The 26,186-nt window shown below is 37.0% G+C and overlaps 2 protein-coding genes and 1 non-coding gene across 16 annotated transcripts in view; 2 read left to right on the forward strand and 1 right to left on the reverse strand.

The window, feature by feature from the left end:
- Positions 1-1,184: 1,184 nt before the first annotated feature.
- Positions 1,185-9,224, reverse strand: LOC112822523 (dimethyladenosine transferase-like). Its single transcript, XM_025870241.2, has 3 exons — positions 8,973-9,224; positions 8,112-8,223; positions 1,185-1,714 (listed from the first exon to the last, which is right to left on the reverse strand). The coding sequence occupies exons 1-3, from the start codon at positions 9,043-9,045 to the stop codon at positions 1,219-1,221; spliced, it is 681 nt and encodes a 226-aa protein (XP_025726026.1). The 5' UTR covers positions 9,046-9,224; the 3' UTR covers positions 1,185-1,218.
- Positions 9,225-11,417: 2,193 nt separating this feature from the next.
- Positions 11,418-11,525, forward strand: LOC112834338 (U6 spliceosomal RNA). The gene has a single exon (XR_003210859.1). It is a non-coding gene; the product is annotated as a U6 spliceosomal RNA (small nuclear RNA).
- An 811-nt stretch (positions 11,526-12,336) lies between these two features.
- Positions 12,337-26,186, forward strand: part of PLSCR1 (phospholipid scramblase 1) — a 28,958-nt gene continuing 15,108 nt past the window's right edge. The window contains exons 1-6 of one of the 14 annotated variants that reach the window (XM_025880960.2): positions 13,157-13,393; positions 14,027-14,339; positions 16,495-16,520; positions 19,396-19,476; positions 24,135-24,421; positions 25,843-25,885. In XM_025880960.2, the coding sequence (XP_025736745.1) occupies positions 16,508-16,520; positions 19,396-19,476; positions 24,135-24,421; positions 25,843-25,885 (424 nt within the window). In that variant the 5' untranslated portion in view covers positions 13,157-13,393; positions 14,027-14,339; positions 16,495-16,507. Of the gene's footprint in view, positions 12,458-12,890; positions 13,132-13,156; positions 13,394-13,434; positions 13,468-14,026; positions 14,340-16,494; positions 16,521-17,956; positions 18,138-19,395; positions 19,477-24,134; positions 24,422-25,842; positions 25,886-26,186 lie in introns of those variants that run through there. The other 13 variants (XM_025880935.2, XM_025880944.2, XM_025880954.2 and 10 more) reach the window with 13 other exon arrangements.

Below are 26,186 nucleotides of genomic sequence, written 5' to 3' on the forward strand. Positions count from 1 at the left end.
GAGAGAAAGAAAGAGAGAATGCAAATGAGAAAAAGGTGAATTTGAATATCCTATTAGGAAAGGAACATGGGTGTACCGTGGCCATTAAAAAGAGAAGTAACATTTGTAACTGGTTTTGGACTCACGGAAAAAACCAGGCTACTCTTGTCCAGAGGAAACTAATCTGGGTGGTTGTTTTTTGCAAGAATGGAAGGGTAGAGGGCAGAAATAACTGAAGCCTGTTTCCTGAACCTATGTGTTCCGTTTCACATCTCATGAGTACTCTTTTTTGAATAAGATGATCTGTCTCTTCTGCGAAGGGTAATTCCAGACAATTTGTGAGAGAGTCCTTGAAGTATTACTTGTAAAGAATGGTTCAGCTCTAATTATAAATGGAGAGGAGTGCCTGGGGGTCTAAGTGGGTTAAGCATCCAACTCTTGATTTCAGCTCAGGTCATGATCTCAGGGTTGTGAGATGGAGCCAGAGTTGGGCTCTGCGCTCAGCCAGGAGTCTGCTTGAGATTCTCTCTGTGCCTTCTTCCTGCCCTTCTCTCTCTTTCTCTCCCTCTCTAAAAAAACCAAACCAAACCAAACCAAAACAAACAAACAAAAAAAAACCCAATTAGAATTAGAATTAGAAGAAAGAGAAGAAGAAGAAGGAGAATCCTCTTATTTTCAGAGAACTCTCTGTATGATTTTTTTTTTTTTAGAAAAATAAGCAGTTGTTTTATTGTGCACCTGAATGAAAAGAAACTGTATGGGAAATATGTGACTGAGTTAAGCATATTTTAACTTTTTAACTATTGGAGGGACAAAGGCCTACAGAAGTCCTCATATAATATATAACAGAAAATAGAACAGTAACATCTTTATACAATAACCTGTTAGAAATGATAAGTTTAAGTGTAAAGTTGTGCGTGCCTGCAGCTCTTCAAGATTATCATGCATAGATTGGACCCTGCCCTATGTTAGATATTAAAAACACACCACAACCAAAAAACATTTGGGTACTTAGAATTGACTGACTTACTACCATAAAAATTCAGAGTAATAAATGGTGACAGTAGTAGTATTAAGTCAAAAATAGTCAAGCACATAGTGTTCCAGTGAAGCAAAGGCATAGTTCATCTTCTCAATTTATTATTTATTTATTATCAAATTATTAAAAATATATATATAAAATATTAAAAATATATATATTCTTCTTCTTGAGTTTGGAAAATTCTGTTTTCCAGATACCTAAGAAAAATGTATACCTTCTGCATTGAATCCATGTAGCAATCTGATGAAGTCATCTATGTCCATGGAATGGGCCCGCTTGTCACTAAAACCTGTGCTGGTTAGGATTTGCTGTATTTTATCTGCTATGCTGAAATCTTCTGGTATTATAATATTATGGATCAAACAGTGAATTCCGTAGTTTTTTTCCAACAGCTGTTGTACTGCACTTGACTTAAATGCAGCAGAGAGTGTCTTGTTTTTCCTAACAAAGGTAATCCTTACTAGGCCATCCCATTCCTGAAAATTGATAGGTGGTGGTGGATTCTTAGGTTCTATTCTTACGACACTGGATTCTACCTCGGGTGGTGGCCCGAAGTTATTCTTTCCAACTTTCATCAGATGGTCCACACGTGCTAAGAGCTGTGTATTGATTGAGAGTCTGCAGTATAATTTATCTCCAGGCTTTGCAACTAGTCGGAGAGCAAATTCTCTTTGAAACATAAGTACAGCACATCTGAAGAGACAGTAGAAAAGGAATAAGGAAAATGGTTACTTTTAACTATAAATGTATTTCAACTTCAATTAATTTTCTTGGGTGGGAGACCTATTTTTGATTAGAGTGAAAATTCAGAATCCATTCTTCAGAGAAGTTTGAGGCTTCAGTAACTGTAGAATTGGCTCAGTGGATCTGGGATACAGAGAGCTCTCTGAAAATAAGAGGATTCTCCTTCTTCTTCTTCTTCTAGTACATCATACTAAGAGCTATTGCTGTCTCATTTGGAGCTAAAGAGACCTATGTTTTTTATTATCTATGAGCCCAAGGATAAGTACCAAATAAACAAGCAGCTTTTCCCCAAACCTCAAAGCTTAAACTATTTTTATAGGCACAACAGATGGTAAAGTTTAACTTGATTTATCCCTGAGAGGCTGTCCCCTCGGAGAGGGAGTCCGCCTTGCAGAACCCCTAGTAGAGTGCCGAGGGGAAATCAGGACTGGTCCACATGATAAAACAGCTGTAACTGCAGGGCTTGGACCCCAATACACAGTCATGCAGGGGAATAACTGGTGCTCCCTCAACCAGTAATAGTGAGTAGAGGAATAAGGCTGACAGCCAAGGTTCTGACATAGCTCACTGCTATCAGCATTATATTCAGGAATTAAAATCAAAGGTATAACTGGAATGGCATGGGACCCAGGCAATCAGAATAGGTCCTGGGGTGGATAGAATTATAAAGACTTTTCCCCCAGTTTTCAATCCTCCGGTTATTTGATCAAACAGTAGTCTAGGTATTGCTGTGAAATTTATTAAGGTTACTGATCAGCTGACCTTAAAATGGGGATAGTCTCCTGGATTATCTGGGTGGGTTCAACGTAATCACATGAGGCCTAAAAAGCACAAGAGGAAGACAGAAGAGGCAGTAAGAAGGTGCAGCAGAGATGGAGGTCAGACAGACTCCAAGCATAAGGAGAATTCAACTGGCAGTCACTAGCTCTGAGGTATGGGATCCTTGTGGCCAGGCGCCCAGCTGACAGCCAACAAGGAAACTAAAATCTGTCTACAACCACAAAGGATTCTTCCAACAATTTGAATGGATTTGAAAGTGGATTATTTCCAGAGCTTCCAGTTATGAACCCAGTTGGCAAAGACTTTGATTCAACCTTGTGAGACCCAGATCAGAGAACTCAGACAAGCCAACCCAGACTGCTGACCTGCAGAACCCTGAGATGACAAAGTTATGTTATTTTAAGCTGATAAATTTGTGGCTATTTGTTACAGCAGCAGTAAAAATCTAATACAAATGCCCAACCTATCAGTACAACTTGCATGCAGTCAATCAACTGCAAACTATCAGCCCTGGCTATGCCATGTAGTGTTTTACCTGAAACTAGTGTTACTGCCCATCTAACTGCTGAAATACAGAAAGTTGTGTGGTGCATATTTCCTCCTACACTGTACCTACAGTTAAATAATGTAAAACTTAATGCCTGAATATTTTTTCTCTATGCAGACCAGTCCCATTCTGTACACATATTTATTACCAAGGACAAACAGCATTGATACCTAATTTCATATTTAGGATTGTAACCCACTCAAAGCATTCTAGAGGCTCATATGTTTGATGTAGGAGATTGTTCACAGCATTATGTATATAAATAATAAATTATGGCACAATTATTACATGAAATATTATGCAAACCTTCCATAAATTTTTGAAGGAAAGGATTACTATATATTAAATGAAAGGAGGATACTAAATTGTATCAACTGAGTCTAAATTTATTATAAATACAAAATACTTGCACATACAAAGAAGACTGGAACAAATACATTGTGTGATAGTGATCATTAATAGATGGTTGTTATTAGTAATTTTTACATGTTTTTATATATTTTATAAAATGTCTATATTGGGGCACCTGGGTGGCTCAGTCTGGTAAGCGTCTGCCTTCGGCTCAGGTCATGATCTCAGCGTCCTGGGATTGAGTCCCACATCGGGCTCTGTGCTCAGCAGGGAGCCTGCTTCTTCCTCTCCCTCTGCCTGCCTGCCTGCCTGCCTCTCTGCCTACTAGTGATCTCTCTCTCTCTCTGTCAAATAAATAAATAAAATCTTTAAAAAATAAATAAAATAAATAAAATGTCTATATTATTTACAATTTGATTTTTTTAAAGCAAACAATCTGTAGAATTGGTTTGCTATGTATACCTATGCCACTAATTCTATATATTACTTGCCAAATTAAACTTTTAGCACTTTGCTTTCCTCATTTTCCAAAATAAATGGAAATCATTATTTTAGTGATTATATAGAGAGGCTACTTTTATCAAAACTATTTTTTTCTTTATTTTTTTAAAGATTTTATTTATTTGAGAGAGAGAGCATGAACTGAGGGAGGGGCAGAGGGATAAGCAGACTGCTGAGTAGAAAGCCCAATGTGGGGCTGGATCCCAGGACCCTGAGATTATGATCTGAGCCGAGATCATGACCTGAGCAGAAATCAAGGGTCAGATGCTTAACCAACTGAGCTACCCAGGGTCCCCTATCAAAACTATTTTATATCATTAAAATTATATTTTAGCATCTAACTTAAAGCTTAATAAACTCTATGCATAGCAGTTTTAACCTAGAAAATCTATTCTTTTTTAAAAAATAGAAATTAGAAATTAGAAATTCTATAAGTAGAAATATAAATAAATATTTAGGTGGAAGCAAATTTGGTACAATCCTTTTGGAAAGCTTTTTGGCAAGATATGTAAAAAGAATTAAAATGATCAAGCATGTTGACCCTGAAATTTACCTGGTAATTTAGCCTCATAAAATGATTCAAAAGAAAAAAGGGATAAATGAATATTTAACTCCATTTAAAAGATTTTCTGCCAATATTAGCTTTAAAAAATATAGCATCTATCCTAGATGGTTTGAATTCTTCACCTACACACCCCAGATTAAACCTAACTACTTAATGTTTCAATGTGCATTAACCCTGTAAGTCTAAAGAACAAATTAGAAATTCAATACTCAATGAAGGAACAGTTTGGAATCTCTTTACCAGGCTAATAAGCACAAATTACTTTCCTCAAAACATCACTATATTTAAGTTATCACACATGGCTATGAAAATTTTTCTTCACTATTATCTCTTACAGATGAATATATGACTAAATAAATAAATGCAATTCCTGCTCTGGTATGAATTTAAAAGATTACCCTGCAAATGAATTTAGTTCACCATCTGAATTTACAAACCTACACTGAACATCAAATAACAAGAAATTTCTTCTTTTTTCTGAAAAAGACATAACATCATATTATTATTGGAAAGATCTAGTTTTATGTGTTCTTCTTCTTAGAATGTAGTTAAAATGTTGAATTACCACCAGTACTGAGCTGGCTAAAGTAGAACTAATTTCTAACACAACCATGATACATGGTTGCCATGTTACTATTTGTTGTCAATGTTGATTCCACTGACAACTTGATTGTGGGTGGTACAAATAAGTAGTAAAATGACAGAAGAGAGAGCAAGCAGAAGACAAACATGATGCAGTGTAATTAAGTAATTGAGGTTTTATCCATTGATCTTTTTAAATATAAAATCTATATGCTGAACTCAGGTTGACATAGGACATATTTATTATAATGCCTTATTGAGGAGCTGAAGGCATTGTTGACCTTCTCTGGGTTTCTGTTTGTAATTTTTTACTTTGTTTTGTTTACCTTTGATACTCATAAAAAAGTATGACATGGAAGCTCAGCTTTTGACCCAGTAACCAAATATTTGTACTTCATAAGCATGAACCCTTATAATCTGAATATTTAGTTCTTTAGTTAACAGGGTTTCAAATTGTTCCTAGAGATTCATAAAAGTGTCTCCTCTCTTGTTTTTGCTCCTGGTACATCCAGAGAAGTTTATGCTTTCAACTAACAAAGGTTTAGTCCAATGAATTCGATTCTCCTTCAGGTCTCTCATTACATCCTCATGGTTAATAATCTTGATATTTGCTCATAATTTCTTTTAATTTGCTCATAATTACTTTTAAGCATGGTTAGCAGTAGTTGTAGTTTTTGTTTTTTTAAAATCCTAAACTTATTGTTTATATTTTGTTGCCTTGCCTTTTATTCTGCAGACCACCGAAATACGGTTTCCACTCTACCATTCCAATGAAGTTGCCCTTGCTAAGAATGGTAATGGCCTTTTAAATGTTAGACTCTATGAAAACTATTAAATCTTTAACTGAAAATCAAAAGAAATGTAAATTTAAAAAACCTCTTTTGTGGTTAGATTTTCTGGCTTTTCCTTCTAAACCTAATAATAATTCTCTCTTTAGGGGTGCCTGGGTTTCTCAGTCTTTGGGCATCTGCCTTTGGCTCAGGTCATGATCCCAGGGTCCTGGGATGGAGCCCCGCATCGGGCTCCCTGCTCCGTGGGAAGCCTGCTTCTCCCTCTCCCACTCCCCCTGCTTGTGTTCCCTCTTGCTGTATCTCTCTCTGTCAAATAAATAAAATCTTTCAAAATAAAAATTAAAAAAAAATAATTCTCTCCTTAGACAGCCATTTGATATTGGCTAAGTAAGTAGAAATTTTAGGCCCTCAATTCAATCATTTCATTTTGTTTTGTTGGTTTGGATTTTGAGTAAGTGAAAATTGTTTGATGTGTGCAAAGTGAAGAACGAAAACAGATAAGCTTATCAGATGGTGACGGATAAACCATAGCTACAAGAGGTAAAACTTGTGAAAAGATTCAGCTCTGTGCCGCTCCCAGGGCAACCTGATACTGCAGAGTGGTCATTCTCACTCTGCCCGAATGAAACACAGGATCCGCACTCCCACTCCAGTCTCTGTCTCTCTCTGTATTTTGTCTGAAAAAGGAGAACTACCACTTTAGAGGGACCTGGAACCACAGGGTGAGATCCTACTTTCTTTCGGCTCTGGTTATATCCACTGACTAGGCTTCAAATTGTGGCATAAGATGACGGAATATGTTTCTGTTTAGTGACCTCCCTTTCCATCAAGAACTGGGGAGGTGGAAGGCACAATAAATTAGGCATTGTGTTTAACCACAAGGTATGTATAAGCACTCTTTCTCATCATTGGGTGCAAACCAGAGAACAGCTGAACAAGAGTTCAACTCCCTAGAGAACATGATCTTGTGACTTACACATAGCACTTGGCCACCACAACTGCAACTTCCTTTCCAGCCTACAGCTTGCAACACCTTTGATTACGTCCTCATTAAAAGTCTTCCACTTCAGTTTTAGAAATATCCCTGTCTTCCCTTTCAATTTTTTTCTTTTGTCAGGCAAAGGATAAAAAGTCCATGCTCTTTAAACATTGCTTTATCTCCGTGCCTGACCCATTCCTCATACTGCAGTTTCAGTGGTGTGAGTCTACCTGTTTTGATAATTTGATTACTGTGCACATTTCTGTTTCTCTCAACAGGGATATCTTAATCAGTTGCCTCCACTTTGTCCCATAGGCATCTCAAACTCAACTAATTTAACCGGTCTCTATCCTAATCTCATTCTGTGATCCTTACTATATGTGTGCACTACCATCCATTCAATTGTTCAAGATGAAAACATTCTTGCTTTTTTCTTTTCTTTTCTTTTCTTTTAAGATTTATTTAGTTATTTGAGAAAGAGAGAGGGGGGTGCTGGGCGGAAGGGCAGGAGGAGAGGGTGAGAGAGCCTTAAGCAGACTCCATGCTGAGCACAGAGTAGGACATGAGGCTCAATCTCACGACCCTGAGATCACGACCTGAGCCAAAACCAAGAATCAGACACAACCGACTGCGCCACCGAGGCGCTACAGAAACATTCTTAAAATACTTCTCTTCTCTTTCCCTACCCAAAATCTTACCAAGCACAACCTATTCTTCCTTTTTCCCCCCTTCTTTCTATCCCTGGAATACATTCCCTCTTTTCTAATTTCACTAAACACTACCTCACTATATTTTTCAGTATTGTATTATTTTATGTCTGGAATTGTCACTAAAATGCTATCCTTGTTTCTCCTATCCTACAAACCCACACTAATTTTGTTTTTCTAAAGCAAGAACCTAATAGTGTCCTTTTCATAATTAAAATTATGTTATCAACCCATTCTCCAATATCAGGCTCAATCTCTTTAGCATAGTGTATGAGCCTTTACCTGCGGTCCCTGCCTACCTTGCCCAAGATTGATTAGTTTAGATAATCATAACTACTATAACCAATTTCAATGGCTTTTCTCAATACAAGCCTATTTCTGGCTTACTGATCAAGGTGGGAGTTTCTAGTCTGCAGGCAGCTCTTATTCATGCGGTGTTTCAGGGCCACAAGATCCTTCTGTTTTGTAGCTCCACCATCTCATAGGGTCTCATCATCTTCAGCATCAAGCCAATGGGAGGGAAAAAGCATGGTGAAGACTCACCTACTTCCTAAGAAACTTGGCTTAGAAGTAACACATTTGTTTCTTCTCACAGCTACTGGCTGCCATTCTGCCACATGGCCACATGTCAGCTGAACACTTAGCAGCAACAATTCTATCCCAAGAAAAAGAAAACACAAATTTTGGCTAACAGGTCATTGTCTTTGCATCAACATCAAGAGTTCAACTCCCTGTCCTGCCCCCTCTTACACTGCAGCATACTTAACCACTTGTATTCCTGAAAGACACCAAGGCCTAACTTTGCATATGTCTCAGCCTTATTATGCTCATGGCTATCTCCTACTCTTCTTTCAAAATTTAAATGAAAAACCTTTTTTTACAGAAAGCCATTACAGAACTCTTATTTCTGGATAAATATCCTCTCTGTATGTTCTATATTTTCCTGTTATAAGACGTGCTTGGAAAATCGTGATAGACTCAGTTATATACATTTTTACTTTTAAAATGCCCATTTCTCTTCTCAGTGGGACTGGAAAAATATGAGTATTTAAAATGAAACCTGGCTCATTTGGAGTGATTCTTAATACAAATTTCTGAAAATATTGTTAGTAAGGTAACCAAATTTAAGATCTTATAAACAGTTGTGACCATACATCTGGCAATGTATAGTTTGTTACAGAGGAACTTTTGGTTTGTTTTTATCTTTAGTAAAAACCTGTAGAAGATGATATAAAAATCTTTTGCTTAATAAGGAATTCATTTCCTTATCTTTCTGGGAAGACACCAGATAGCATCTCCCAGCTTGCTTTGCATTTCCATGTGGCCATTCAACTAAGTTCTAACCAAGGAAATGTTACCAGAAATGATGTGTGTCAATTCCAGGCCTGGCCCATAAAAACTTACCATGTACAACCAACTTCTCTTTTCTTCTCTCCGCAAACTCAATGTCAAAGCCCAGAAAAATCTTGGAAGCCATATCTTAAAGATGCCAGTGCTGCCATTAGCCTGGGTCCTTCAGTCATGCTGTAAAGCACAGCCCCCACCCCACCAAAGGGGAACACTTCCATTCGGTTGGTCCATTATGTAAAAAGAAAAAAAAAAAAAGGCTTTTTGTTGTGTCATTGAAGTTTGGAGGTGGAGGTTGATAATGCCACCAGCATTATCCCAAATAATATGGCCCAATGTTGACAACTAAAGAATTTGTGTTTGGTAATCTAATTGGAAAATTAAAAATCTTTGCTAAGGTTAATATTTCAACACATAAAGTTTTGTCCTAATACAAATAAACTTGAAGCACCCAGATGTCAGAAACTTCTCTTGCTTCTTCCACTGTATCAATTGTCCTTGGGGCTGTGGGACTCATGGAGCTAATGTCTATGGCACTTAGCCTAGACAAGAAAACAGAGCTAAGAGCAAGGTGGAGAATTTTAGAAAGAATACATTTAAGATCCTCAGTGGTACAACGCTTTTGACTAAAAATATCCTTAAATAGCTTAAGTAAAAAGCCTGAATCACAAAGAGCTACAACCGAGGTGTAAAATTTAAAAATCCTACACACCACTGTGCAGAAGAGGACAGCAATAAAGAAGCTTGCTTATTTTGAGTACAAAACTGGTAGAAAACAAAAATAAATATCCTTGGTGTGTCCATAACCATAAGCCAACCTTCACAGAATAAGTCATCTGGAACTATGTAAGTCCAGGATCAGTGCTGCAGGTCATCAGTGTCATCAAGTTCTTGAGCTCTTTCCACAGACGGAGTAAGATTTCAACAAATTTGAGAAAATGGAAATAAGAGTCAGATGTAATAACTATCTTGTAAGACACAGGAAGTTATAAAATGTGTCAAGAAGGATGTAAGAATAAGGAGATTCAATTTACCTCCACAGAATCCCAGAGAGACTGAGCACTTAGTGATGCCAAATAAAGGGGAGGATAAAATTGAAAATTATAAAGTGAGGAATGCTTGAAAGCCTATATTCAGAAGCCTATTCACCCCTCCTCATTCACTACTCCATTGAGAGAATATGGAAATGGTATGTACCACCCTAAGCAAGGTGTAGAAGACTTCTGTTTAAAACAGAATGGAAATATCTAGGGACTCAAGAACAATATTCATCAAGGCAGAAAGGTTGAAAAATAACATTGGAAATGGAATCTATTGGATCTCTACAGTTTTACTGCCCCACCTACAGCAGAAGTTCAGCAGTCAGGAAGCTAAACCATAAACAGAAGCTTCTGCAAGCACTGAAAACTCTGGGCATCAACTCTGATAAAAGTGTTAAAACCATAAAAGTGTTAAAACCAAAGATAAGTTTCAGGCCCACCAAGAAGGAAAAACTAAGAGAAGACCCCCCCCCAACTAAAAGCTGGGTTCATTGAATTACTACCTTATAACATGAAAGAGAAGTAAAACCCACCATGTAGGAGAGAAGAGCACAGAGAAAACTTACCATCTTGACCTTGGTGCCCAATATTAGAAAGATGAATCTATCTATCTGTCAATGTAAAATCTTTAAGCTATCAATAACAGCGTGATTTCAGACAATATGGACTTTGAAGGAAAAGCATTACTAGAAATAAAGAGAAACACTTCATTATTTATAGAGGTTCATTTCACCAGGATAATATAACTACTTTTAGTTTTTGCCTAATCATGCAACCACAAAATGTAAGGAAAAAAGTCAAAACAAGAAGAAATAGACAGGGGTACCTGTTGGTTAAGTTGGTGGCTCAGTTGGTTAAGCCTCTGCCTTCAGCTCAGGTCATAATTCCAGGGTCCTGGGATCAAGCCCCGCACATCAGGCTCCCTGCTCAGTGGGGAGCCTGCTTCTCCCTCTCCCTCTGCCCCTCCCCATCATTTGTGCTCTCTCTCTCTCTTTCTCTGTCTGAAATCAATAAATAAAATCATTAAAAAAAAGAAGAAATAGACAAATCTATCATTATACTGAGAGATATCGATATTCCTCTCATCAGTAGAATAAGCAAAGTACCAGCTAAAGTAACAGCGTAATTAAGAAATTGACCTAATACAAAAAAACACAATACCATATTCAACAATTGAAGAGTACACTTATTTTTCAAGTATATATAAAATATGTACAAAAAATGGCTGTGTACAAAAGGGCCATAATGCAAGTCTCAAAAAATTTCAAATGGTTGAAACCATTCAGAGCATGTTCTTGGACCACAATACACTATAAATAACAAGAAGATAACTAGAAAATTCTAACTTCTTCACAATTAGGAATAAGCAGATATTAAGATGGAATCATATTGGATGTCCTGATATACAGTAGGCTTTCTAAAATAAGATGCAAAATGCAGAGGTCAAAAGTGAAAAACACAGGTGCTCGCTTTGGTGACATATTAAACTAAAATTGGAACGATACAGAGAAGATTAGCATGGCTGCTGCACAAGGATGACAAACAAATTCGTGAAGCATTCCATATTTTTTAAAAAGTGAAAAATACAGTAAAAGATGATTAAAATGAAAGAGTTGTGAAAGCAACTGTAAATAAGATATAATCCAGAGACTCAATAGGCAAAAAAAAAAAAAAAATCCCTTGTTTAACAAATGAGGGATTTAATCCCCGAAATGTAAAGAGCACAACAAATCAGAAAGTGGAAAAATATCCCAATCCAACAGAAAAGTCTGTATTAAATATCAGCCATATCATAGAACAAAATGGTAAAATGTTCAGAAATCCTATGAAAGATTACTCAATGTCACTAACAATTAGAATTAACAAAAACAATAATAAGGTCATACTTACGAATCAGAATAGCAAACATTTAGAATTGATAGTCAAGAAGTGGAGAAATGTGTTAAAACAAGCGTTTTCATACTTTATTGGTAGAAGAACAGAACGATGGGTTTTCTATAGTGTATACACAAGGATATGTGCAAGGATGATGACTACAGCATAATTTCTAATTATAAAGAAGGAAATACACTACACGCAGATGATTAGATCAATGAGACCATTCTGGAGGGAAAAAAAAATGCACCAGAGAACAGTCTGCATGAAACAATCCTCTTTATGGAAAGAAACCCTATGTACAGTGTATATCACTCTAAACTTTTTGCATATTTTAACTTCTTTAATCCTCAGAAAAATTTTGAGATAGATACTAATATACCCTCATTTGACAGATTGAAAAAGAGGCACAGAGATTGTGATGTGCACAAAGTCACAGAGATGAGAAGGGATTCAAACTAAGTGGCTGGTTTCCTCCTTCCTTTTTACTTCTTTTCTCAATTTCATTTTCTATTCTCCTCCCTTCCCATCGCCTCTTCCTTCCTCCCACGTATCTCTTCTCTTACTAAATCTTCAAGTGTCTGTTGCCTGAGTCATGGGAAGAAAAGGGGAGAGAAGGTGCAGAAGGTACGTTTTGCTTTTCTCCATATTCAGCTTTATTGTTTGGAAGATCCTGTGTTACTTTCGTAAATAAGATATTTTAAAGAAAAAAATCAATGAATCCTTCAGTTCAGTTTAACAAATATTTGTTTATTGAGCCTGTTTGCCAGTCGGGGGAGGGTGAGAAAAATTAAACATTCTAAACACATCTAGTCAGTTTGACTCTTAAAAGTTGTTAACAGCGTTTGGGGGAGAATGAGGGATTGGGAGAGGAAGAGACAGAAGGAAAGACAGACAGAATGAGAGAGTGAGAGAGAATGACAGAGACAGAAACAGGGCGGCAAAGACTAAGAGAGCTAAAGAGAAAAAGCACCAGGAAGAAAAACAAGCTTGACTCCTCCTCATTTGTACTCTGAACCGCCACTGCTCTCAAGCTTTGAAAGCAACAGAAATCTAAGGGATGTAGTTAAGGACAGAAAGACGGAAGTTCCCGAGAATTTAGTGCCCACAACCCCACCCCAACGGCGGCCACTCCGGCGCTTGGCGACCACAGGTAGGAACCGGGAAACGAAACCGAGAGAGTTTCGCGGCGCCGAGGTCGTTGGGAGGTTTCCGTACCTCGCCTCGAGGCAGCATCCGCACAGCGGCAGCCACAGGTGGGTGCGCACGTGGCGCGGGAGCCGCGTGGGTTCCCAGGCAGGGTGCGCGGCGCTGGGGGCGACTAGCGGGGGGCGGGGCGCGAGGGCTGGCGGGCTGTGCTTGCGCTGGGTGCGTGAGTAGACGGTGACGGTCGGCGTCCCGGCGGCCCCAGGGAGCGACCCCGGAAGCAGAGCGGCGACTCGCGTGGGGCCCTCTTTGGCCCGGCAGGTGTCTCCTGCCCGAAACCTCCTTGCAGGCTCAGTGCCCCTGTTAGTACAGTACACCTCTCCGGCCGCGCTGAAGAACCCGGCAAGAACCTGATCCGTGGGTATCCGCCAGTTTACTGGGAAGGGGGTATTAGAAGGGTATTAATAGACCCTCTTAGCTGTCATTTAACAGTAAGTATTAATTAGGTGTATGGATGGACCCCAAAACTGTGCTAGCCACTCTGGAGCACCAGATGAATTGGAAAGATAGAGGTGGTTTATAGCTTAGAGGCTAAGTCCATTAGTTCAGGAGTCCACCTGCCTGATTTGAATCCTGCCTCTACTACTTAATTTCTGTGGACTCAGAACCAGTTTCTTCATCTGTCCTCCTTGCCTCATCTTTGTGTGTAAAGATCAAAAAGGAGTTACAGTTAGAGTTAGAATATGGTATATATTAGTGTAAAGCTAATGGAGCTGTGTCTAGCACTGCTCCAAGTACTCCGTAAGGTTAGCTTTTAATATTTTTAATAGTAAAATCCCTGCTTCTCCAAGATTATTATCTGCTTCCCATGTGGTTTTATTTATACAGCTATTCCTGGAAGTCCTAGAATGTCTATTTCCCAGTTCCAAAAACAGGCAGGCATTGTTTCTCCTAATTTAGCAGTTTGAGAAACATTAGTACGAGTGTCACTTAGTGGGGATTGTTAATCAATTCATGATTTCCTATTTCATCATTTAACTTTCTTAACAGCGGAAGTTTCTCTTAATACCATGCCTGCAAGTACGACAACTGCAAGGCTTTGAACACTGAATAGATGCAAGGAATGAAGAATACATGAAAAGGGAAATGAGTGGGTGTCTGCTGTTGGATAGAAAAGTGACATGTAAAATAAGTGGCTGGATCAGAGACTAAGCAACCTTCACATTTGTAAGGGAGCTGTTCCTTGTGACCGAAAGGAGTGAAATAATACTGTACACATCTTGTTCAGTCAACAAACACCCATTAAGTGCCTTGTCCTGGACAAGACAGGCCATATTCTGGCCCTTAAGATCATAGAATGCAGGTAGAGAGACATTAAATGAGTAAGAACTGACCCTGTACACTTCTCTATCCTCACGTCTGATGATCTCTCCCTCTTTTTTCTGTAATCCACAAACCTCTCATTTCCTTAAGTGAGTCAAGCTCCCTCTAGCCACAGGCCTTCTACCTGTTCCCTCCTCACTTCCCCAACCCCCACCCATGGCCTGGCTGATTTTAGACTTCTTTTGGCTCTCAGATTCAATGGAAGTTAGGGACATAGAATTCTGTCATTGTCTCTAGAGCAGTAACATTTTGCTAAAATAATTCAGAACATATATCCACATCTTGGGACTCAGAAAAATGTTAACTGGTTTGTTCTTAAACAATTAAGAAGTAAATGTGGATAAATAATTCAAATCTAGTTTGTGCCTAGTTTATAGGCATAGTAGTCTTAGGATCTTCCAAAATTAGGGATGCTTCCCTTGGGTTCCCGATTGTACATTAATATTTTTTAAGCAATAAGATAGAAATTTCAGGACCCCAAGAGATGGGTCTAGGATTTCACTGTAATATGAGTTGTGGAGCCATGACTGATGTCACTTGCAATATTTCTCTTCCCTGATGGAAGAGGTTTATAATTTTCAAATAGCCCAGAGCAGCAATGGGCCTTATGGTGTCTGACAGAATAATTTTACCAGAGATACACATAAATGAATAGAGAATATGATGCACTAATCTCCTCAGAAGCTCTCATTTAGCAGAATTAGGAAGAAGTGTGTGGTAATCATGTTATAATTTGAAGTTATATATTTGTCCTGAAGTAATTAAGATTCCAGTGGTACAATATATTTGACTTCCTTAGAGACTTTTTTTCTTTTAGTACAGGATAAATATGGTGTTCTCTTTCTTGGAAGTTTTTCTAGGATTTGTTTCTTAGGAAGAGTAGTGGGGGCATTATTTAATTAATTAATTCACCCAGGACTCAGCCTAGTCATTTCCAAAACTGAGAGGCATTACCTCTTGTTAATAGACCCTTAAGTTTGAGAAAAATCAAAAGATCTTTAAAACAGCAAACAAGAGTGGACAGGGTAACATGGTGAGTATCATCCTTATTCCACAAGTGCTTTATTTTACCTGGCCCACATACAGGTACAACTGTCACTTAACATTTTATACCTGAACTTACACCATTTTTCATGCTTGGGATACTGTGTAATTGCAAAGATTCTAAAACCTACAGCACAATGAGGACCCAGATTTTGTTTTGTAGTAGTTTTGCCATGAGGGATTTATTCTCACAAATCTGTAGTTTAAGACTCAAAATATGTAACCAAATAGGAAAGAAAAGAACAAATATGGACAAATAAGCTCTGCTTTAGAGTCTCTTTAGTTTCCTTTCCTTGGATCTCTGTACAAGAGGTTTTGCCTTATGTGTTAATTGTAAGTAGCAGGCAGAAAGGGGGTTGGGATTTTAAGTGGAGAAATCAGGGGAAAAGGGTTCAAGGAGCTGGAAGGTAGAAGCACTGAATGCAATGTTTTTATTATTGTTGTTGTTGTTATTATTATTTTTTGTAGAAATAGCCAAACACAAAGTTTTGGTCCAATTGTCATGATGCTGCAGCTATGACAACCCCTGAGAGTGGGTTCTCTGGCTAAAAGTGTATTTTGAAACATAGAACAAAGGCTCAGGCCTTTTCAGATTTACTGTTCAAGTTGGGCAGAACATATCCACAGAACTTGGAATCCCCTGGTATTTGCAGTAGTGTGATCCGATAGCTAACCCGTCTGTCCTGGTGAACCATGTCTAGAGCCCAGACCTAAGGCTGGATGCTGGATCACACACTCCTTTTGTATAGATTGTAAGGTTCCAGTTTTGGAGTTTAATTTGGTTGCAATGTGGAGTCTTAAGATCACAGTGTTTTCTTTTTGGCTTTCTGCCTCATAGGACCCTCTCTCCACAAAGGTTTGTAGAAAATGTCTACCATCCTTGGGTGACCCACAACTTCTTAAGTTGTACTCAGAACCACATCAAGGGGGAATGGGATCAAGACCAAAGGGTTTAAATGACCATTCTGGTAGATGAGATGAATAGAAGAATATCCTATGTGTATGTATAGTTTCAGAATATCTTGTTTCAATAGTCATATTTGGCCTATAAATTTGTAGACAATGTAGTAATATCAGGTCTTCTTTTTCAGAGCTCTTTAAATCATGGAAAAACAAAGTAAGTAATTTAAGTGTTTACTTTCGTTTTATAATGTTAAATCTGTTGTTAATACGTTCTTTGTCATAGTGTTTTATTCAGTTTCTGAAAAGATGTAATTTCCTTTGTTTTGTTTATGCTTCAGAACCCAGAGTCTAGTTCATTGTTTTGACTGTAGAGACAATCTACACATATATCCACTATCACTAAGTTTTCCTCTAAAAATAAAAAAAAAAACTTAGATAAGCCTAAGGAATTTTAGTCTTACTGGGAAATATGTTATATAATTTATACTATATTCCATCTAGATCAGTTTTTCCCTTTTAATATGCATTTTATATACATAAACATTTAACTCAGATTAACAGACAATAAATTTAATATGTCAGTCCATTGTAGTAAAATCTTCAGATATATCCTTGCTATATATTTCATAACATTCAGATGTGAACAGGTTTAAATGAATACCAATCGTATGTTATGGCTTTTTACTATCAAGAAAATTCTAGGGGTGCCTGGGTGGCTCAGTCGGTTAAGCGGCCAACTCTGGATTTCAGCTCAGGTCATGATCTCAGAATCATGGGATCAGGCCCCTCATTGGGCTCCATGCTTAGCATGGAGTCTGCTTTCCCTCTCCCTCTGCTCTTCCCCTTTCTCTCTCTGTCTCTCTCTTTCTATCTCTCTTGTTCTATCTCTAAAATAAATAAATAAATAAACAAACAAACAAACAAATAAATAAATAAATCTCTAAAAAAAAAGGAAAATTCTAAATAAGATGGGTATTGACCAAACATATAATAAAAGACTTTGTCTTTTTTTAAAATCTAAAGTTCTGAAGAGAAAAACAGTACATATGGGGGAAAGTGTGAAAAACAAAATCCTGTTTTGTGAGAAGATTTATATTCTGTTTATTTTTGTTTAGATACCAAAGAGACATTTATCTCTCACCACAGTGTCAGCCTTGCTAGATACATTAGATACTCTGTAGGACTAGAAACCTCAGCTTTCCTTCATGAAGTTTCATGATCTTCTCTTAATGTTTGCTATATTAATTTAATTTTACTTACAAAACTTTTTAGATGTACATTGATACAGTATTACACTGCTATATCTGCTGCAGCATTAGGATGCTTCAGATCACCTTAGAAACATTCTTTTGGCCAAGGTCATAGTCACCTTTTAACTCTTCATCTTCATATATATAATTGTGTGTGTGTGTAAATGTGCATAAATAGAAATAAAATGTATGTAAGTATGTAAATATATATAGAAGTAAAAATTAATTTTCTTTATAACATGACATTCCTATGATATCTGTAAATTATTTTAAGTTCCATTTCACAAATGCAGAAATCCATTCATCATTCATATGCTCTTTGGTCTATTTAATCACTTCCCCATTTGCTTGTTTTCCCTTTATATGAATTTCTGCTGAAATTCCGAAAACTAGGATCAACACTCTGGAGCCAAAACCTCAGAGATTATGAGCTTCTAATTTCTTGAATCTATCAGCTCCCAGATATGTATGTGTATTTACTATTGTTCAAATAATGGTACCTATTAAGAGGTGCCAAATGTGACATATCCTTCAAGAGGAGATCTGTTAGTCAGACTTGCAGTGTGTTTTCTTGAGATCTGGTAAGTGTGACCCCACTCAGGTTGGGAGTGGGAGCTGTGGGCAGGGCCTTGAGAGCTAGAGAACTAAGAGGTAGGCCACCCACTTGAAGCCAACAAACAAGGGAATGGTTGGGATGGAATGACCTGTGGTAATTCAGAGATCTGTAATAAATCAGGGTATGTTGCACTATCTGTTCAGAGAAAAGCCCAGATGGAAGTAGAGGATTCTTTGTTACCTGAATTTGCACAGTCTCCATGGACTCCATTCTGCTGAAGGTATTATGAAACCAATTGAATGGAGGAGGACGGTGGCTCACAATCCAGCTTTCCTGCTGAAACCACATGAGTTGAGTGGTCTTTGAAGGCCTGTGGTAAAGAAGTACATAGAAAATATATCAGATTGAAAGTTTGACTTACTTTTTCTTCTGTATTAATGCCGTGCCCTCATCATTCAGTAAGAAACTATTTTGAATTTATAGTTAGCAAGCCATAATGAAACATGGTTTAAGTGTAGTGTCCACTAGACCATAAGTTGCCTGAAGACAGAGGCAGTATAGCCTCAGAGCTCAACTCAGAGGCAAGATAGGAGGTGTTCAACAAATATTTATTGTCTGACTGGGATGGCTACTAAATAAGTGACTAGAAAACATAAATATGAAGAACTAGGAGGTTCAACGAAGTTTAATATGTTAGATTTTTGTAATTCAGTCAGTTATGATTTTTGTAGGTCAAAATCAGTCAAATATTAGGAATTTCCTATGGTTCAACCTTATTGGGGTAGTTGCAGAGTAAGCATAAAAAGGATATTGAAATACTGAAATGTATGCATTATTTTACATATTTTTAAAATAATTCTTACAGGAGTAATTATAGATATCTTTGAAATCATCCATAATCTTTCCATTACGATCCCTACATCTTTCTTCACTGTATGTGGTTTTAAAACACTGTTTTCCTAATACCAACAGAATCAAAATATGGAAGCAAACATTGATCAGGCGTATTTGAAAACTAGAAATTCAGCCCCAGCCACTCAGCTGTCTCATTTTATCCAAAAAGGAATTTGTTTGAAACAGGATTCTACTGCAAATTAAGTCTGATGGCAAGCATTGCTTTTGTTGAGTGAAGAGTTCACTTTACCAATTTTAGTACAGCACAAGATCATATAAATGAAAATTATTTAAGGACAATGTATTTTTCTTTTTAAGGACAATGTATTTTTCTTTCTGACATATATTTTATTAAAGTAGATATATGTTTACCTCTCCCTGAATTGCAGGTGGGCAAATGAATGCTCCTCATCCAGGAACAAATTTACCGCCTGGACATCTCCCTGAATATCCTTCAGCAGCATTCCAAGGTAAAACATTTGTTTAAAGAACAAAAACTCCCAATTTTTCAATTATTGATATTCCCCAAAGGATATATGTGTCTGCCCGTGTGTGTATATTTTAGTAGTGTCTTTGACTAAAAGTGCAATAATGAAATTGGCAGCCTAGTTCTTAGTTTTTTTGCTTGACTATGTATTATCATAAACAACACGAATATAATTTTTACTTATACAGGATAATAAAGATGTAGAGTCAATAAAAACAGTAGTGAGTTTACATTTAGCAAATAAAGTTTGACATAAATTAAACCGCAAAATATACATTTTAAGTAAAAGATTTCATTGATTCTTTATCTCTGAAAATTGTCATCATGCACATAGGAGATTTATCCCTGAGTATTTTTGAGTCAGATATTAGCTGAGGGTAATTGTGTACAGTGAGGGTCACAGAAAAGAGGTGACTGCTTAAAACTGGAAGCTGTAAGTAATAAAAATGCAGCTACCTGGGGATAATTCTCATTTTCATTTTGTATTTGCTTTTGTATACATCCTGAATCATGCCTTACATCTAAGAAAAGCAGTTGAATCATATCACTCCATACTAGGGAATACATTTTTCCCTTTGAACCAATGAATAGAAGACTTAAGAGATTTTCATTTAGACAAATGCAGTTATCAAAATTACTAGAACTTTACTAAATGGCAAAGTTCATGGTGTACCCAGATTTACAATTAGTCTGGCTACTACCATCTTGAGACCATCCTAGGGATTTAGGATCAAAAGGAATCAGGTTTGGACAGAAAGGTGTATCTAGTTTGTTTTCTCCTCTGAGCAAATAAATCTGCTTTGGAACTAAATGGCCTCTTTAATTGTCTAGCCAAAAATTTTGCAGTAGGGCCTGGATCTCATCCAGATGTTTGCAGTTATAAGAATGTGAGCTAGAAAATCTCTAAGGTTATAGTTCTCAAGAGTGCCTGCACTTAAGTAGTACTTGGAAGCTCTTAAAAACACTATACCAGGGCACTATCCCAGGAAAATTAAAGCAGCTCAGGTAGTGGGACCCAAGGATTAGTAATTTTTTTAATTTCCCAGGTAATTCTAATGTGCAGCCAGGGCTGAGGATTGCTGCTCTAAATTTTTATATGATGACTGAAGAATTATTAGCAAGCTGTAATATTCATCCAAGGCACTTGGAGAATGATTTAATCCACCCCACAGATAATTAAAAGTGGGTGATACATAATTAAATTCAGTTATAATCAGACTTGAGAGTTCGTGAGAAAAATAGCTTAATTTTATTTCTCAAGTCCAAGGCCACATATAGTTCAGGTCTTAATATGACAATGATGCTAACAGTAGGGATAGTTTAAAATTGAGAGCTCACTGTGCATAATGTGGATTAACTCATTTAATTTTCAATCTTATGAGGTCAGTACTATTGTCCCCACTATGCAGGTGGGAAAAAGGCATAGAGAGGATGTATCAGGCTTCAAGTTCTGGCCTCTATACTTAATAGTTGTATGATGGTTCAAACAAGTTGCTCTATACCTCTAAGCCTCAGTTCTTTTTTTTTTTTTTAAGATTTTATTTATTTATTTGAGAGAGTGAGAGAGAGAAAGCATGAGCCAGCGGCAGAAGGAGAGGGGGAGGGAGAAGCAGACTCCCCGCTGAGCAGGGAGCCCAGTGTGGGGCTCTATCCCCCCGACCCTGGGATCACTACCCGAGCCAAAGGCAGATGCCCAACAGACTGAGCCATCCAGGCACCCTAAAGCCTCAGTTCTTATCTATAAAATGGGGCTAATATTTTCCAATTCAGTTTTGTTTGGAGATTGAATGAGAGTATATGTAAAACACCTAGTACAATGATTTACAAATAATAAGTGACAAATATTTGTTGACTATTATACTAATAATGTATTAAATCAATTGGACTTTATACAAATGAAAATATTATCCAAATTTCAGGTAATTCTGTATGCTTAATTCATTGATTTGTGAATAATCAACTATCCTCTCCAAGAGTCTTGAGAAGATTGAAATACGCTAATAATGTAACCTATTAACTCATATATCCCCATTTGGTTTGCCTGTGATCTGATCTTTGCACTGTAGCCAGTGATCTTTAAAAATGCATATCTGTTCATGTTACAGTATTCAATGTGTGTACATCATTGGCTTTTTGTTGCTTTCATGATAAAGGCCAGAATGCTTGATTTGGTTCACTAGACCTGAGGGGCTCCCCTGCATTCTCTTTAACTGTCTGTTAAGCCTGACTCTCTGCTATTCAAGTCGATGTGCCTTTTCACAGATGAGTAGAAACCCTGTTTGTGTTGCTGTCCCAGGGCTTCTCCCTGAAACCTTTTTCCCTATGCCCCTGGTTTACTCAACTCCTTTGTATCCTTTAGATCTCAGCTGAAAGGTGGTCCTCAGGGAAGCTGTCCCAACTCCCTCCTTTTCTCTCTCCCCATCCCAACACTTTCTTTTGGCATATATAGTCATAAAAATCTGGTCCCTTCTTTCAAAGAGCTTGTCTTCGACTCTTGTTAATCAGCTGATCATACTGGTGTTGTGGATCCCTAGAGTAAAGGATAAATATAAAGTTATCTTCCCCATTAGGCAGTGAGGGAAGGGATTGCATCTGCATTTCTCATTTTAAATCCCAGTGCTCAGCACTCCTAAAAACTTTGTAAGATATAAATCGGATTATGGAACTCATTTGTGTGCTTAAAACCCTCAAAGGCCTGTCAATCACACTTGGAATAAAATCTAAACTCCTTATGAATGGGCTCCCTAGATGAACTGCTCCTATTTCTTCACTGATAGCAGTTTCTACTCTTCCTCTCCTTTATGATGTTTCTCTCTTTCTCAAACATGCCAAATTTATTCCTAAAGTTGAAGATTTTTGCATTTGGTTTTCCTTCCTCTTGAACGTTTCTCACCAGATCTTTACATAAAGCTTTTCCTTTCTCATATTTTAGATCTCAACAGAGTTTTTTTTTTTTCTATCTAAAGTAACTAGTTGATACCTTTCCCTCTCTACCATGCATTTTCTCTATGAGTTCAATCTGAAATCTTTTAAAAAGAATTTATTTACTTTTTCCCAAAAGTTGCCCTATAAGCATCCTGAGGACAGGTTGCCTTGTTGATAGCTGTGTCCTCTGATTCTAGACCAGAGCCAGTCACATTGTAGAACATTGGTAAATATTTATTTATTCTTTTTTTTTTTAAATAGCTGATGCTTTTTTTTTTAAGATTTTATTTATTTATTTGAGAGAGAGAGAGAACAGAGGGAGTGGGAGAGGGGGAAGCAGACTCCCCACTGAGCGGGGAGCCCGATGCGGGGCTCGATCCCAGGACCCTGAGATCATGACCTGAGCCGAAGGCAGACGCTTAACCGACTGAGCCACCCAGGCGCCCCGATATTTATTTATTCTAAGAAGGAATGAATGATAAAAACTATATTTAAAAGGTATTAGTATGAGATTTAGTCTGTCTTCTAAATCTTTTTATAATGGTATATGTATTTTGCCATCAGTGTTTTTTTTAAAGTATTTATAAATTATATAATCTAAGAATAAATTTTACATAGCCTTTCCTGTTAAAATATTATGGAACACATTCCTTTGAAATTATATTCCATTGCTGTGGGATTGCTACTCTGTGCACTATTCATGTAAGCTTATGAAGCTTCATTGTAATCACAGATTTACGTGGAATACAGAATATATACCTATTAAATTTCTTCCTCTCCTGTGCTTATTAAATACCTAGGACAAGTTTGCCTATTGTAACTTTTTCCCTTCCTTGGTTCTCAAATTGTATTTTTCAGAGTGCTGAGAGCAGTAAATTATGAAATTTAAATTTGTAACCTACTATCATAATGGATTTTTTTTTTTTTCTTGTAGGAGGTCTTAGGACAGGAATGTGCCATGGGTTAAAAGTTCAGGCCAACTGTTAACCCAGATAAGCACCTGGACAATAGTGGAAGTAACAACATGCTTTTACCTCTATACCAGAGTTTCTCAACAGCAGCACTATAATATTTTGGGATGTATAATTCTTTTTTTTTCAGGGCACTTTCTGGCATTTCAGGAAACATTTAGCAGCATTACTGGCCCTCCAACTACCAGATGCCAGTATCACCCTCTGTTCCAGCTGAAACAACCAAAAATGCTCCAGACCTTGCCAAATATTTCTTGAGGGGATAAAACCCCCTGTAGTTCTTTACATAAGGGAGGTACTGTTTCCTACAATTCCAGAATTATCATATTTTTATAGAGTGCTTTGGTTTTAGAAATGCTGACTCAAAGCCTTTATTTTGGGCCTTTGACACAATGACATCTCTCTTTTCTATTGAAGTATTCCAGACTCTTTATGTAGGTGACTCTAGATCATTGTTAATTTCCTGTCACTTTCTTAGGTTTCAAGAGTATTTTCAACTGAGTTTGAACAGTGGATAAAGCTTGGGCCAACTCTATTCACAGTCCCAAGCCCTGTAGGAGTGGATATGAAACCACAGATATTTCATTGAAAATTTGCCGAAAGATAAAAACACAACATTTAAGCTTCATAGAAACAGGATTTCTGAGCTAAAATTTCAGTTTGCAGAGTTTTAGGAGTAATCCCAAAAGAATTCATGTTTCATTTTCTGTGCAGTTACAAATTACTTCACCTGTTTCTATTTCAGGACCTCCAGAACATACTGGCTACCCTGGCCCCCAGGTTGGCTACCCTGGCCCCCAGGTTGGCTACCCTGGCCCTCAGGCTGGCTACCCTGGCCCTCAGGCTGGCTATCCTGGCCCTCAGGCTGGCTACTCAATTCCACCAGCTGGTTATTCAGGTGCTGGCCCAGTAGGCTTTCCTGTCCAACACCAGCCAGTGTATAATCAGCCAGGTGGACCTGCAGGGGTACCATGCATGCCAGAACCACCACCTCCATTAGACTGTCCACCTGGATTGGAATATTTAAGTCAGGTAATTTCAAATAAATGAAACACTCATAAAAAATAAAACTATCCTTATAGTTCGCTTAATAAAATTAACAAATGATTAATTCACAAAAGTCTGAAATGATAAAACAACATTTAATGCTGACAAATTACTATACTTCTAGGTGAAGTTTACTTTTAAAGTGAAATACAAATATCTTAGGAAATTGTGTTTTCTATGATTTTTGAATATAATCTGTGGTAATGGCCAATAACAAACCTTTATTAAGCACTATTTTCCAGACTTTGTTCCTAAGTATAACACATGTATTAACTTATTTAATCCTTTTAGAAGCTCTATGATATATAGGTGCTAATATTATCATCATTTTACACAAGAGGAAACTGAGGTCCAGAGAAGTTATATAATTGACTCAGAGCCAAAACACTAAGAAAGTGGGAATGGCTTTTACTTCTAGAGCCTTGGTTCTGGATCTCACTGTCTTTAATCCCAACACCAAATAACTTCCTGGAAGGTGAAAAGAAACATTAAACTAAATTTGGTGTTGAGTGTCAATAAGTGGTACCAAAAACAAAGAGTTAATATTTTGTGTATAACATGATACACTTTTTATTATCATTAATAAAACTGTATTTTATGATGCTTTGCTCTTTGGAAGAACCAATTTTATTAACGCCACAAGTAAGAAAAAAAAAATCCTGGATTTTGGTGTACTGCATGATACCATATCCTAGCAATGTGAGCGTTAGTATTTGCCCAGTGTTGGAAATCTGGTAGGTAGAGTAGGAATATGAAATCCTATGTGTCTGATCAATAAACAAATAAATATATTCCTGTGGTAACCAACCAGTTTTCAGTAAATGAATTGGCTCTCTTGTACTCTCTGTACTAATTTAATTTCCCACAATGCACTTGGGCAGCATGTATTGTAAGAACTTTTTGTAGTTCATATATTCTCTGACAAATACCTTAAACAGATTCTTTTTAAAATCAAGGCCTTACAGAATGTATAGGGGAAGTTATTACCTGCTCCAAAAGATGATATCAAGCACACTTCAAATTTTTTTTTTAGATTTGGAAAGAATCTCTTCAAATGGATAAAGAGTCTTAATATTTCTTAAGTCTTTTCAAGAAGGAACTTTAAAAAAAAAAATTTAGAGGGATTCCAGTGTAAGTCAATTTTATTTGACCTGAATTTGCCCACATTAATAGTGAACACATTCGATGATTGTTTTTCAATTAAAGATATATTAATTTTAATTCTATACCTTTTTAGGTATAAAAGTTTAGAAGTAAGTATGCTATTATTAAATATTGATAAATATTGATAATTGATTATATGCATTCCTTAAAATATAAAAGCACTAATATTAATTTGGTTGGTGTAGAAAGCATGGAAATATAGCTTAATTTTTTTTTTTTTTTTTTTTTTTTTACTGTAATAGATAGATCAGATACTGATTCATCAGCAAATTGAGCTTCTGGAAGGTATGTATTCATTGTATTGATCATATTTCTAGAAAGAGAAGATGTTTATACAGATAAAGGCGTATCAGCAACCACAAATGTAACTCTTTTACTGATTATTTATAAATGTCTCTCTTCATGATAATGAAATGGTGGTAATTATCAGTAGCTCATTTCTGCAAATTAGGAGTCAACCGGTAAAATACTATTATTCTGAGCATCTGTTCTCATGCTACAGACCCTAACTTACAAGGAAACCAATCAAAACTTACTTTTTCTCCCACTTCTCTCTAGAAACCATTTCAGCTGTTTTCTCCCCAGC

This window comes from Callorhinus ursinus, unplaced genomic scaffold (assembly GCF_003265705.2).
Source record: "Callorhinus ursinus isolate GAN/ISIS: 27379988/994484 unplaced genomic scaffold, GSC_fseal_2.0 scaffold1, whole genome shotgun sequence".
NCBI lineage: Eukaryota > Metazoa > Chordata > Mammalia > Carnivora > Otariidae > Callorhinus > Callorhinus ursinus.

Coding starts and splice junctions, on each gene's coding strand:
- LOC112822523 (XM_025870241.2), bottom strand. CDS start 9,045: ATGGCTTCCAAGATTTTTCTGGGCTTTGACATTGAGTTTGCGGAGAGA. Junction 8,224..8,972: donor AGAGAAGTTGGTTGTACATG/GTAAGTTTTTAT, acceptor TTCTTGGGATAG/AATTGTTGCTGCTAAGTGTT. Junction 1,715..8,111: donor CCAAGTTTCTTAGGAAGTAG/GTGAGTCTTCAC, acceptor CTGTCTCTTCAG/ATGTGCTGTACTTATGTTTC.